Here is a 14312-nt window from a genome sequence, read left to right on the forward strand (position 1 = left end):
TGGAAGGAGCCTAGAGACTAGCTGGACATTGTCCTTGGAGAATGGTCTCGAGTCCAAGGCTGTCTGTCCTGCTGCCCAAGGCCAACTTCCCACCTTTGTATTCCTGCTCTCTACAGACGGGCCCTGAGATGCACACATATGTGCAAGTGAGCACACCTGTGTGTGCAGGCCAGAGGAGGCCCCAGGTGTCCCCATCTACCACTCTGCCTTTTTCCTTTGGAGTTGAGGTCTCTCGAGGACCCCAGAGCCTGCACTTTTCTTGCTAGTCGAATCCCAGCAAAGTCCTGTTGCTGACCTCTCACTGCTATGAGCAGGACCACACCTAGACCTTACCTAGGTGCTGGGATCTAAACCGTGGTCTTCGTGCTTTCACAGCAAGCACTCTTACCTGCCGAGCCATCTGTCCAGCCCTTGAGCTGAATTTTGAAAGACATTATTTAGAGTAAGTTACAGGAAGACTAGAGGGATCCCAGTAGAGAAAGAAGACAGCCTGCGACGTAGGGTGCCGTGGCCCAGGACAGTCTGTTGCATCCTCTCCATTTCCATCTGAGTAGTTTACACCCAGCGCAGACATGTAGGTATGCAAGATGGGCAGATGACAGAAACGTTGTTTTTAGATGGGTTCTCACTATGTAGCCCAGGATTTCCTGGGACTGATTTTGTAACCCATGCAGGTCTCTCTTTTTTTTTTTTTTTTTTTTTTTTCTTCGGAGCTGGGGACCGAACCCAGGGCCTTGCGCTTCCTAGGCAAGCGCTCTACCACTGAGCTAAATCCCCAACCCCCCATGCAGGTCTCTTGTGGTAATCCTCCTGCCTTAGCTTCCTAAGTGACGGGATTACCAGCATAAGCTGCCTATACATCTGGCTATAAATCAAACACTTGCTAATGATAGGTCATAAAAATTTTAAAACTATTCTTTGGTATACATATAAATAATTTTATTGTTTAGTAAACTAGAATAAAATATTAATGAGATGAATGAGATTAACAAATTAAGTCTTGGCTGAATCGTTAATTGCAGGATGTAAGACAACAGTTCTTGGAATTGATCAGCATTTTGCTTTTATAGTTAACAAATTCAAAATGCCGAGACTACTACTGTGCATAAATATGGAGTCCAAAATCGCAGAAGTGTGTTTAGGACTTTGTTGGAAGTTTAATACTAACCCCACACCAAAATTCATGTAATAAATTTTAAAAATCACGAACGAGGGAGGGGTGGAAACTAAAAGGACTCAGCCGTGAGGAGAGCTTGCTTGCCGAGGCCCCCGAGGGTGCCTCTGGGGGGTTATGGTTATCTTCCGCTGCCCTGGCCCTGGAGCTCCTCGATGCTGTTCTGTCTGCTGTGGGGGGGGGAGAGACAAGGTGAAAAGAGTCTGAGGAGTCAGGTGATGACATGGGTTTTGATGAGTTTGACTAAATTTCTGCTCCCCTACAAATAGAGTCTTTTTATGTATCTTGAGGAGGAAAAAGAGTGCTTGACTTTAACCCCAGCACTCAGGAGATGCAGGCAGGCGGATCTCAGGATTCAAGGCCAGCCTGGTCTACAGCACTAGTTCCAGGATAGCCAGTGCTACACAGAGAAGCTTTGTGCTGGGAAAAAAAAAGCATTTGGTGCTTCTGCAGACAACTCAGGTCTGGTTCCCAGCACTCCCATCAGGCAGCGTACAGCTGCTTCTCACAACAGGTCCAGGGGGTCTGATGCCCTCTGGCCTCCACGGACACCTGCGTGCACACAGTACACATAAACTCCCAAAGAATGAGCAGCTCAACAGCAATAGGTGTAAACCACACGCACACGCTCGCTCTTTTACCGCTGTGAGGAGACAGTATAGCCAAAGCCCTGTGGGGAGGAGAGGGTGTATTTGGTTTATAGATCCTCCAGTCAGTCCACTGGGGAAAGCCAAGGCAGGAACTCACACAGGGCAGGAACCTGAAGGAGGAGCTGATTCAGAGGCCATGGAGGGATGCTGCTGCGTACTGGCTTGCTCCCCATGGCTTGCTCAGCCTGCTGTCTTTTTTTTTTTTTTTTCTTTTTCTTTTTTTCGGAGCTGGGGACCAAACCCAGGGCCTTGCGCTTCCTAGGCAAGCGCTCTACCACTGAGCTAAATCCCCAACCCTCAGCCTGCTGTCTTAAGAACCCAGGACCACCAACCCAAGGATGGCCCCGCCCACAACGGGCTGGGACCTTCCCTATCGATCACTTTTTTTTTTTTTTTTTTTTTTTTTTTTTTTTGGAGCTGGGGACTGAACCCAGGGCCTTGCGCTTGCTAGGCAAGCGCTCTACCACTGAGCTAAATCCCCAACCCCTATCGATCACTATTAAGAAAATGGTTGGGGGGGTTGGGGATTTAGCTCAGCGGTAGAGCACTTGCCTAGCAAGCGCAAGGCCCTGGGTTTGGTCCCCAGCTCCGAAAAAAAGAAAAAAAAGAAAAAAAAAAAAAAGAAAATGCTTGGGGGTTGGGGATTTAGCTCAGTGGTAGAGCGCTTGCCTAGGAAGCACAAGGCCCTGGGTTCCGTCCCCAGCTCCGAAAAAAAAAAAGAAAATGCTTGAGCTGGAGAGATGGCTCAGTGGTTAACAGCACTGACTGCTCTTCCAGAGGTCTTGAGTTCAAATCCCAGCAACCACATGGTGGCTCACGACCATCTGTAATGGGATCTGATTCCCTCTTCTGGTGTGTCTGAAGACAGTGACAGTGTACTCATATAGAATAAACAAACAAACAAACAAACAAACAAATAAATAAATAAATAAATAAATAAATCTTTTTTAAAAAAGAAAGTGCTCCACAGGCTTGCCTGCAGCCTGATCTTATGGAGGCATTTTCCCAATTGAGATTTAGTTCTCAGAAGACGATAGCTTGTGTCAAGTGGACAAAACTGTCAGCACAGCCTCTAGCTCAGAGCTTTATCTGCCTCCATTGCCCTCTGTGCTGCAGGTATGTCACCACACCTGGCAATTAAAAACAAGTTTCTGCGTATGACTGTTTTGCTTACGTGCATCTGTTTACAGCCTATGCACGCCTATTGGCACAGACGTCAGAAGAGAGACCTAGAGTTATGGATGGTTGTGAGCCACCATGTGGGTGCAGGAACCAGCCAAAGTCTTCTCTAAGAACAAGACATTCTAATCATGTGACCCAAAGATATACATTGATTTAGTATTTACCTGCTGAGATAGAAGAGTAGGAAAAATATCTACAGCCTGTTTTCTGTGGACCATTATTCTTCTAAAGCACAGGGAGTCTGCATGTATGTATGTAAGAACACTGCAGTTCGCAAGGTTCTCTGGAACCTGAGCCCCGTCAGGCAGTGTTTCTGGACGTTACAGGGTGTGACACCACACAGTGGGCTGTGTGCATATCAGGTACTTAGAACCAAGAGTCTGGTGAGCTGTCACGATGCAACATGGGCAAGGACTGCCAGAATTCCATGCTTGTCTGATGGTAAATTAATTTCTGCTTGTCGTGTACTCAGAAGGTTTTGGTATTGCCAGATTTTCCAAGCTCCCAAATTCAGTTATGTGACCCTTATGGGTTGAGACCACAGTTTAAGGAGCTGTAGAGATTAGAAGCACGAAGTGTTCTTTCAGAGGCCCTGAGTTTCATTCCCAGCACGTCAGCAGCCTATAATCATAGCTTCAGGTCCATGATCTAACCAATGCCTCTGGCCTCCAACAGAACCCACACACATGTGTGTACACACACACACACACACACACACACACACACACACACACTTAATTTAAGAATAAATGACTGACATGGCAGCTTGTGCCTTGAACCGCAACACTCAGGAAACAGCTGACGGATCTCTGTGAGTTTAAGCCAGCTCGGCCTCGATAGCAAGTTCCAGCCAGGGATACATAGAGAGACCCTGTCTAAAAATAAATACGACAAATTTAAAATAAATCTTTTAGAAGAGAAGCTATTCTATACAGTGGTTGCACAGACCAGACCTTCAGAATAGTAAAAGTAAGTGAAGACCGGCCGGAGGCAAGAAGATGGTGGTTCAGAGTCTCTTTCCACATCCGGCTCCCCTATCAGAAGTCACAGGGCCCTTAGCTGAGAGCTCGCTGCCTCTCAGTAAAACTGGGCAGTAGACTCACTAATTTAAGACTGAGTGGTCCTGGGGCTGGGGATTTAGCTCAGTGGTAGAGCGCTTACCTAGGAAGCACAAGGCCCTGGGTTCGGTCCCCGGCTCCGAAAAAAAAAAAAAAAAAAAAAAAAAAAACCAAGAAAAAAAAAGACTGAGTGGTCCTAGGACTCCCAGAGGCCTAAGGCCTGGTAGCTACAGCTTCACGAACCCCTCCCCTATCTTCCAATAGGGTACCCCAAGGACACATGGACCCAGCTCCTTTGACTTGCAGATGAAGTTTGTGTGTGGTCAGTGTTGGAGGAATGGGCAGGTGGTGGAGCCCGATAAGGACCTCAAGTACTGCAGCGCCAAGGCCCGGCATTGGTAAGCAGGCACTGCCAGAGCCACATGAGGGAGGAGGCCTTAGGAGACCTGGGCTGTGAGAGAGGGAAGAAGGCCTCATAACCCTGAGGCTTCCTCTCTGCCTCTCCCCGATGACTCCCTTTTCTGACCTACAGCTGGACCAAGGAGAGGCGGGTCCTTCTGGTGATGTCCAAGGCCAAGAGGAAATGGGTGTCTGTGAGGCCACTGCCATCCATTCGAAACTTCCCACAGCAATACGATGTGAGCACTTGGGGCATGGGGGAGGGGAGATAATACAAGAGGTTGTGGGCTCTGTAAGGCTCTGAACTGGCCAACACTGGCACAGCCATGTGGGACTCAGCAGGCTTTCTTTTGCCTACCCACAGCTCTGCATCCATGCCCAGAACGGCCGCAAATGCCAGTACGTGGGGAACTGCTCCTTCGCACACAGCCCTGAGGAGAGGGACATGTGGACCTTCATGAAGGAGAACAAGAGTGAGTGGCAGGCTTATCCTGTATTCCTGTATCTGTATCTCTAGGATACACGCTTGGGCGCTTCCCTGACTCTGGGTTTCCTGTGCTGGGGTTCCCCAGCAGCAGAGCAGAGATTTTTGTGCCCCCCAAGTCCAGCAGGGACCATGGGTAGAATGGATGGGGAAACCCCCTCACCAAGCACTCTGTCCCCTGCCCAGTCCTGGATATGCAACAGACCTATGACATGTGGCTGAAAAAACACAACCCAGGGAAGCCAGGAGAAGGGACCCCCATCAGCTCCCGGGAAGGAGAGAAGCAGATCCAGATGCCCACGGACTATGCTGACATCATGGTAAGCCCTGCCCCGGTACTGAGCCAGGGCCAGTTGGGAGGGCATCCTGGAGGGGCTCAGAGGGGCAGAGCTGTGGAAGCAGGCACCCACAACGCTGTGCACGCAGATGGGCTACCACTGCTGGCTCTGCGGCAAGAACAGCAACAGCAAGAAGCAGTGGCAGCAGCACATCCAGTCTGAGAAGCACAAGGAGAAGGTCTTCACTTCCGACAGCGACGCCAGTGGCTGGGCCTACCGATTCCCCATGGGCGAGTTCCGACTCTGTGACAGGTGCTGAGGGCTGCGGGACGGGGAGCACGGGCAGGGAGGGCGGGTAGCAGGTGGCCTGAGGACAAGGATGTTGGGACCAGCTCCATCTCTTGAGTTGGTGTCTCTTAGAGATGAGAACGTGCTGGGGGTGGGTTCGGGCCTATCTCTAGCCCTCCTTCGCAGCGCCGGATCAGCTCTTAGACCGTGCTACTGTGTCAGGGGTTTCCTGAGCCGGGACCAGGGCTGTCTGGGGAGAAGCCTGTTTTAGGAAGATGGGAAGGCACAGAGCTCAGGCAGTGAGCCTTCTGCCACCCACAGGCTGCAGAAGGGCAAGGTGTGCCCAGACGGAGACAAGTGCCGCTGTGCCCATGGACAAGAGGAGCTCAACGAGTGGCTGGACCGGCGTGAGGTGCTGAAGCAAAAGCTTGCCAAGGCCCGCAAGGACATGCTTCTGTGTCCACGGGATGATGACTTCGGCAAATACAACTTCCTGCTGCAAGAGGATGGGGACACCACTGGTGCCACCCCAGAAGCCACCGTTGCTGCAACTGCTACTGCTGCCACCACCACCACTGGGGAGTAGGGCCAGGTCTCAGCTATGGCAAAGTCCTGGGGTCGGGGGTGGGTTGGGGGCAGGGGACCACCCCATCAGGCAGCCCCCAGTCCGCTGGGTCCCTGTCATCCTTTCCACCCCCAATACCCCAGGTGTGTATACCCAGGTCATATACTGCAACCCCAAGTGGTCCCAGGATCTTTGTCCTGTCAAAATGGAGGCGGACCCTCCCCAATTCTAGTTCTCGTGGTTGGAGAGGGAGGGGCCTGGCCAGCTTCAGCCTACAGCTTTAAATCGTGTCTGCTCCTAAATGGGTCCAAAGCTCAGGGCTGGGGAGTCTGGGGTCCCCACTTGAATATATGCAGCAGGAGGATCCTTTTCCTTCTCTACCTTCCTCTCTCCCTTCCCTGGGGTCTGATCAGGATGCAGCAAAGGGCAGGAGGCTCTGACTAGCCTAAAGTACAGTCGTGAGATGGAGTTGGGAACACTGTGCTGGTCACTTACCACCTGGGGTTTCCTGATCTGCAGAAAGGGGCAAGGGCTAAGGCAGATGATATCTGAGGCCTGGCTAAGCAGTCTAGGTGCTCCTAGCAACCATCCCTCTGCCCAGCCCTCTCCTTTGTGAGCCGCAAATGTAGACCGTACTCAGCCTTGGAGTCAACACAACCCACACCCATTTTACAGAAACAAAAACTGAGGTCTAGCAGGAGGAATGGTTTGCCCAGGGTCTTTAGCCCTCTCTGGTGCAGAACTGGGATATAAACATTGGTCAAAAGACCCCACCCATTCGCAGCTGGAGCCGCTGGGCTCCCCAGTCCCATGCAACATCCCTGGGACCTTGGGAAGGCTGCTGAGACAAGAGCTGTTCTTCTTAGCTCCATGTTATGGGTTTTGGGGTAAGCGATGGAGGTTATATCCCCAAGAGCTTTCACAGACAAGTGACAGAATACAGGACACCATGAGCTAGCTCAGGTTCTGGCAAGGTACAAAGCATGGCGAAGCTCTGAGGAATATGAAGAGTGAGGGGGCAACCTAGGCTCTCTGGGCTTTCCTGGGGACCCTCTGTAGTCTTCTCCAAAAGACCAAGATATACTGTTATGACCATCCATCCCAGTCCCACCCTATGCCCAACCCTGCTGGCCACCTAGGACCCCAGATGACCCCCAGCCCATGCCCCCACTTACCAAGGCCTCTTTTATCGTCTGAGGTATGTGTACACCTTTTCATCCCGCCCCCCACAATAGACACAGCCTCTCCCGGATCTCCAAGACATTCCAGAATGCTCCACCCCATTGGCACAAGAAGGGGGAACACCCCGTCCCCAGAAGGAACCAGAAACTAAGGCTATCAAGGAGTGAGATAGAATGAACAGACACTCCTAGTTTTCCTCCAGCCAGGGTTGCTAGTGCTAGAGAGCACAGTGATAGGCACCTGGGTGTAAAGGACCCATTCCTCATCCTGCCACTGCCCAACCTTCTCCCGATGACCGTGGCATGTACCTTTTCCTCTCCCCTGACCCCCTTCCCTAACCCCAGCTGGCTAGCACAGCAGAGTTTGGGTGCTGGCAGTGTGGCTGGAGGGGAGGCGAGACCACATCTAAGGTAGGGGCCATGGCCGTGAATGTGGATGACACTTGTTCTCCTGACCTGTGGTGTTGCAGTCTGTTGTCACCAGCCTTGTTTTAGTGTGTATATATGTCGCCCCTGTGATGCATATATACACAGGTATTAAATATATCACTCTATATAATATTATATATGTGTGTGGTATCCAAGGAATCTCTTCTATTGAGGGCTAAAGATAAAGAATTTGGCACACAAAAAAATGCAGACATCCTTGTGAATTTTGAGTGCTTATGGGGTCATCTGGTTATTTAGGGAACTGAGACGGGAGCCATGGCTCAGAGATGATTTGGGCAGGAAGGGCAGGGTGGCCCACACCGGGGCCTTGCTCGGACTGCTAGTTTCCCACAGACCCATGTCTAAAGAAGAATACCAGTGTGCTCAGGAAAAGGAAGTAATCAGTGTTTCCCAACGGAGAGGGATGAATCCAGAGTTTTCCTACTGTTCATCTGTCCAGGGGTCCCTAAGATCTGGGCTTCCTTATATTCTAGACCTGTGTCCCCAACACGGAAGAGAAGAGAAAGACGATGGGATAACCTGGGGTGGGGAACAACAAAACATCCTAAATGATGACTATAGTTAATCAGATGTGGCCCCTCTAGGGCCTCTGGTTGGAAGGCTCAGGGTTGAAGCAGGCCTAGGAGCAAGAGCAAGATTACACAGTAGACATGGAGTGGGGGCAGCGGCAGGGGATGCTGCATTTCTCAGCTGGGCAGTAATCAATCTAATAATGGTCCTTTAAAAATGTCTGTATTAAAATATAAGAATACCACACTTTAATATTAAATATCATAAGGTCTAGTATCTTGATAATAATGTAGATGTTTTAATAACAATTTTTGTCCTTCTTAAAATAAAATGAGAGAGAAATTTGCTTCTTTTAGCCTTTGTTCTAGAAAGTATACGTGTGCACTTTGACCATTGTCCCCCAGGTGTCACTCCTGTTCCTCCCCAACTACTGCATGGATCCAGGGGGGCCAGGGCTGCCCAGGGCTCCTGGGACAGAGCTAGCCCCAGCTGGCTGTGCCTGGGGCAGGCATTCCAGGGGGTAAGGGGCAGTATCCGTGTACACACGGAGGGAGACCCAGCTGACCCAGCTCAGACAACGCCTCCATAGCAAGGACAAGCTGTGCTCTGGACAAGTGGCCCTGCGAGCCACCCTTTGGCAGCTTTCTTACGCCTGCCTGCTCACAGCCCTTCCTGTGGGACCGCATGTGCCTCTTGCTTTTACCATCATGTGCTGCTCTGCATTCTGTGCCCTTTTTGGGTACGGGCTGTCCAGGAAGGTAACGGGTCATGCCAGGCTTCATAATGTGAGCTAGACTGCCACCTTGATCCTCTGAGCCCAGGGAAGACCCAAGGTTATATAGGAAAGATTTGTCAACTTTTTTAAAACTCTCCTAGACAGAGTCTTAGTATGTAGCAGCGGATGGTACCGACTTTGAATGTTTGTTCCGGCCTCTACTTTCCTGAATGCTGGGGTTATAGACTTGTGTTACCACACCCAACAGTTTCCTCAACTTTCAAAGAAGACTGGGCGTCCAATCTCACAGGGGAGTTTTTTAAACTTCCTGAAGTGTGCTCGTCGGACAGTTTCACTGTGGAGCCCTAGCTGGCCTGGAATTCTTTTCTCCCCTAAGACTGTTTTTTTGTTTTGTTTTTGCTTTTTGTTTCGTAGCACTGGCTGTCTTAGAATTTGCTCTGCAGGCTACGCTCAAACCTGCATGGAGCGTCCTGCATCGGTGCTGAGTTGTAAGTGTACCCACAATGCATTGCTTGCCCGTTAGCTTTAAGCTGCAGGACAGTGTGGCCTGGGAGCCAAGGCCTGGACCTATGGGTTCCCTCAAGACAGGAGTCAGTTGGGCCAGGTATACAGGAAGAACTCAAACTAACAATGAGATGAAAAGAGGAAGAATTAGGGGCTAGGGAGACGGCTCGGCGGTTAAGAGCACTGACTGCTCTTCCAGAGGTCCTGAGTTCAAATCCCAGCAATCACATGGTGGCTCATAACCATCTGTAATGAGATCTGATGCCCTCTTCTGGTGTGTCTGAAGAAAGTAACAGTGTACTCATATAAAATAAATTTAAAAACCAAAAAGAAGAAGAAGAAGAAGAAGGAGGAGGAGGAGGAGGAGGAGGAGGAGGAGGAGGAGGAGGAGGAGGAGAAGGAGAAGAAGAAGAAGAAGGAGGAGGAGGAGGAGGAGGAGGAGGAAGAGGAGGAAGAGGAAGAGGAGGAGGAAGAGGAGGAGGAGGAGGAGGAGGAGGAGGAGGAGAAGGAGGAGGAGGAGGAAAAAGGAAGACTTAATCCTAGCACTTGGGAGGCAGAGGCAGGCAGATCTCTGAGTTCGAGGCCAGCCTGGTCTACAGAGCAGGTGCCAGGACAGCCAGGGCCACACAGAGAAACCCTGTCTGGAAAAACAAAGCAAAACAAAACAAAACCCACAAGCCTGTCCTTGGGCTGGAGGGCACACATGAGCTTGCCTTGGGACATTCCTTAAACCCAGGAAATTAAAGTGAGCAAGCAAAACTTTAGTAAACCTAAGGAGTTGAATTAACCCAATTGAAAGTTCCCTTTATTCTCTTCTGACCGTCGTTTGGCTCCAGCTGGGAAGCATTACCCAAGTGGGCACCCACCCCATGCAGATCCTAGGGGTACAAGACTGACTACTGAGAGAGTCTGCAGTTTGATTCTTACGTCAGAATCATAGGCATTTCCTATTCTGCATTTCCCCCTTTTTATTTCACATCTGCAGTTCCATGTGCCAGTGAAATGGGCTGTTCAGAGTGTCTGATAGTCGTGCTGTGGGCGATGGCCCTGGCTTTGGCCTGCAGGACACTGCATCGACGTGGCACCAGCTCCTGCACTCTCTCGTTGCTCCTTGAGGCAGGTACAGTTGCCAAGGACCTGGAGGCAGCCATGTGCCTCTCCAGTGAAGACCTTTGAGGGTTCTGCTAATCTAATCGTCCTCAACCAGGGGAGCCTGTGTAGCCTTCTGGGAAAACACCCAGGCTTCAGAAAAGGGAATCTAAGCACCTGGACCTGATTCATGAACAGTAAGTTTGTACTGGCCCCTCTGACATTGCTTTGGGGCCTGGAAGTTAAATATACCCTGCCAGCCAAGGGAAGGGCAGAAGACCGTCAAAGTTTTTAACCACGTTCTTGTTTAGAAGGACCTCCAGGTGGAAGTCACGGCTCGCCTCGATACAGATGTAGTTGTCGTCCATCACATAGAAACACCTTGTTAGTGAATTAGGACGGATAAAAAATGAAGGAGGAAAAATGAAGGGCAAAGTACAGGGATGGAGTCAGGACACTGATTAAAAACTAACAGACCTAGACCATATACAGAGGGCTTTGGACCTCTAAGTCCAGAAACCCTGAACATGTGGGCAATCCAAACCCCTGCCCATACCCCCTCCAAACGTCTCCAGGTACATACGCTTCCTCCCCACTGCTGCTGTCCCAAGCCACTGGGCCTGACCACAGGTGACACTGCCAGCTGAACCCTCTAGTACAAGGAGAGGGTGTCAGTGTGCACTGAGCATGGATAAAGCTTCACTCGGTCATCTGTCATTTAGCTTTGAACTGTTTTCAAGGTCTAGTCTGGTGCGGTGTTCGTGGTGCTTTAATCTATCTCCTGTTGTGACCAGGATGCCTGGGACCAGACAACTTGTAAATGGAATGGAAGCATAACTTGCCTCACAGTTCTGAAGCCTCCAAGTTCAAGAAGTATGACCTGGATCTGTATCATCTGGTGAGGGCCCCTTGCTGAATATCTACAGCAAAGGAGGCAGTCCAAGCTTGCTAGTGCTAATCTATCTTCCTCTCTCTTTGCTTTTTTAAGATAGGGTCTCTCAACGGGTAGTGGTGGCACACACCTTTGATCCTGACACTCTGTAGGCAGAGGCAGGCAGAGCTCTGTGTGTTCGAGGCCAGCCTGGTCTACAGAGCTAGTTCCAGAACAACCAGGGCTACACAGAGAAACCCTATATAATCATGGCTGTCTTGGAACTTGCTGTATAGACCAAGCTGGACTCTGCTTCCCAAGTGCTGGGATTAAAGGTATGCCTGACTTTTGTCTCTGTTATGTTAGTTTTGTACCAGTTAATGCACCAGCCCAGCCTGAGTCAGCCTCTGTTTGCAATCACAGTGCAACTCAAGCCTGAACTCCAGCTCCCACCTCACTCTCACCTCAGGTACTGAGCAAAGGGGCACTGGCCAGGGCTCCTGCTGGCACAAAGAACAGAAGGGAGAGTCCCTTTGGGCTCACCAGATAGCCTCTGCTGACTGAAACATACAGCTGTTCAAAAAAAAAAATGCAACTGAAGTTTTACAAGTACATATTTGCAAAAAGAAACTTCGGGAGTTTAAATAATAAAAACACTAAATGTATTAGAAGAAGAATGAGGGGGAAGAGTCAGGGGGAGAGATGCTGTGAAGTGTGACTGTCGGGGACTGCAGAGATGGCCAATCTTGACTACATCTGGAGTCCAATGCAAGCTGGTAGATAGACACACGGGTGAGGCATCCCTTTAATAGTATTAGAACCCACTTCTTCTGGATTCCAGTGTAAACTGAAGACCAGCAGGTCTCCAGGAATCCTTCAGGATCCCAGCATCAGACTGAAGCTGTTGAGACATCCAATTTCTCGGGACAGAACATCAGCTCCTTGGCTTTTTGGTCATGAGGCAGCCATTGGTTGCTAAGCTACCGGATTACAGCCTGTAAAATACTGGATTGCCTCATATATATATGTGTGTGTGTGTGTGTGTGTGTGTGTGTGTGTGTGTGTGTGTGTTTATGTGTGTGTTTATGTGTGTGTTATATATATATGTACTAGATAGATAGATAGATAGATAGATAGATAGATAGATATAGATATAGATATAGATACTATCAGTTCTGTTTCTCCAGAAAACTCTAATACACTGCTCTTGTAGAGGACCCAAGTTCAGTTCCCAGCACCAACGTGGGGAAGCTCACAGATCCCTGTAACTCCAGTGCCAGTGGATCCAACACATAAGTCTGGCATCTGCTGTCACATCACACATACATACATGAGAAGAAAGGGACTGTTAAAGTAGAGCTTTTCCAAGGTTTTGAGCTTTGATCCATGTACTGAGGTCTCTTTTCTTTTCTTTTTTTTTTAAGATTTATTTATGTTACATATACAGTCAATCTCTTCATGCATACCAGAAGAGGGCATCAGATCCCATTACAGATGGCTGTGAGCCACCATGTGGTTGCTGGGAATTGAACTCAGGACCTCTGGAGGAGCAGCCAGTGCTCTTAACCGCTGAGCCATCTCTCCAGCCCTGAGGTTTCTATACATAAATTAAAAGTAGGGTAGACAAGAGGGCTCAGCAGGTTAAGGCACTTATAGCCAACCAGACAACCTCGGTTTCGTCCCTGGGATATTCACAGTGCAAGGAGACAACCTTGCACTGACCTCCACATGTGCGCCACAGCATGTGAGTGTGCCCCCCCAACACACACACAAATGTGCAATAGTTATAATTAGAAGTAACCAGGCATGATGATGCACACCTATAATCTCATCACCCAGGAAGCCACAGAAGGAGGATCAAAGTTCAAGACCATGGCTGGTGATCTGGCTTGGGGAAAGGCATTTGCTGCTGAGCTTGACAACCTGAGTTCCACTCTGAGATTCACAAAGTAGGAGACAGCCAACTTGCAAACTGTCCTCTGACTTACACACGCATATACCCACACAAAATAAATACATGAAAGTAGTAATTAAAAAAGATTTTATTTTCATGAGTGTCTGCCTGCGTGTGTGTATGTGCATCATGTGTACGCCTACAGGGAGCAGCAGAGGGGTTGGATTACCTAGAAGTATGGTTAGGGTGGTGGTGCTAGGAGACAAACTTGGGTCTCCTGCAAGAATAAGAAGTACTCTCGGGGTTGGGGATTTAGCTCAGTGGTAGAGCGCTTGCCTAGCAAGCGCAAGGACCTGGGTTCGGTCCTCAGCTCCAAAAAAAAAAAAAAAAGAAATACTCTTAACTGCTGAGCCAACTCTAGACACAATTTAAATATATATATATATATATATACCTTTTTAATAGTTCAGGATATATATATGTATATGTGTATATATCCTGAACTATCATAGTCTTTAAAAACAACAACAAGGGGCAGTAGGGGATAGCAGAGGATAATGGAACTGAAGCTCAAAGTATATTATACATGTGTGTATGAAACAATGAAGGACTTTCATTGCACAAAGCCCTTAGTTCCATTCCTAGTACTGGAAGAAAAACAAAAAGGAAGCCTGGCCCAGTCTGGTCATACAGCTGCTTGAGAGGCCAAGACAGAAAGAGCACAAATTCAGTGCCTGCCTGGTTCCAGAGTGAGTTCTGGAGCTGTGGGTTATGTAATATACGATATGTAATTTCATTAATCTGGGGAGCATCCTTCAGGAGGAGAATACGCTAAAGCCCTGGGGCAGGAGACATTGGGGAAACACTTCCAGCTCTGCGTAAGATGGGATTTGGGAAAACAGCCATGGATCTCTGTGAGACCAGGCACAGAACAGAAAGCCGAGAGCTTATCATCCGCCCCAGGGTATCTGAGCTGCAGAAGCAGGCCTGACAGAGGTT

At 49.3% G+C, this 14312-nt stretch overlaps 1 protein-coding gene across 4 annotated transcripts in view; it reads left to right on the forward strand.

Moving 5' to 3' along the window:
- Positions 1–8565, forward strand: part of Zc3h7b (zinc finger CCCH-type containing 7B) — a 48334-nt gene extending 39769 nt beyond the window's left edge. For all 4 annotated transcript variants that reach the window (XM_087557460.1, NM_001434677.1, NM_001434676.1 and 1 more), the window contains 6 exon segments: positions 4329–4462; positions 4597–4702; positions 4828–4936; positions 5134–5267; positions 5374–5537; positions 5835–8565. In XM_087557460.1, the coding sequence (XP_087413586.1) occupies positions 4329–4462; positions 4597–4702; positions 4828–4936; positions 5134–5267; positions 5374–5537; positions 5835–6099 (912 nt within the window). In that variant the 3' untranslated portion in view covers positions 6100–8565.
- The last annotated feature ends 5747 nt before the right edge of the window (positions 8566–14312 follow it).

This window comes from Rattus norvegicus, chromosome 7 (assembly GCF_021556685.1).
Source record: "Rattus norvegicus strain SHRSP/BbbUtx chromosome 7, alternate assembly SHRSP_T2T, whole genome shotgun sequence".
Taxonomy (NCBI): Eukaryota; Metazoa; Chordata; class Mammalia; order Rodentia; family Muridae; genus Rattus; species Rattus norvegicus.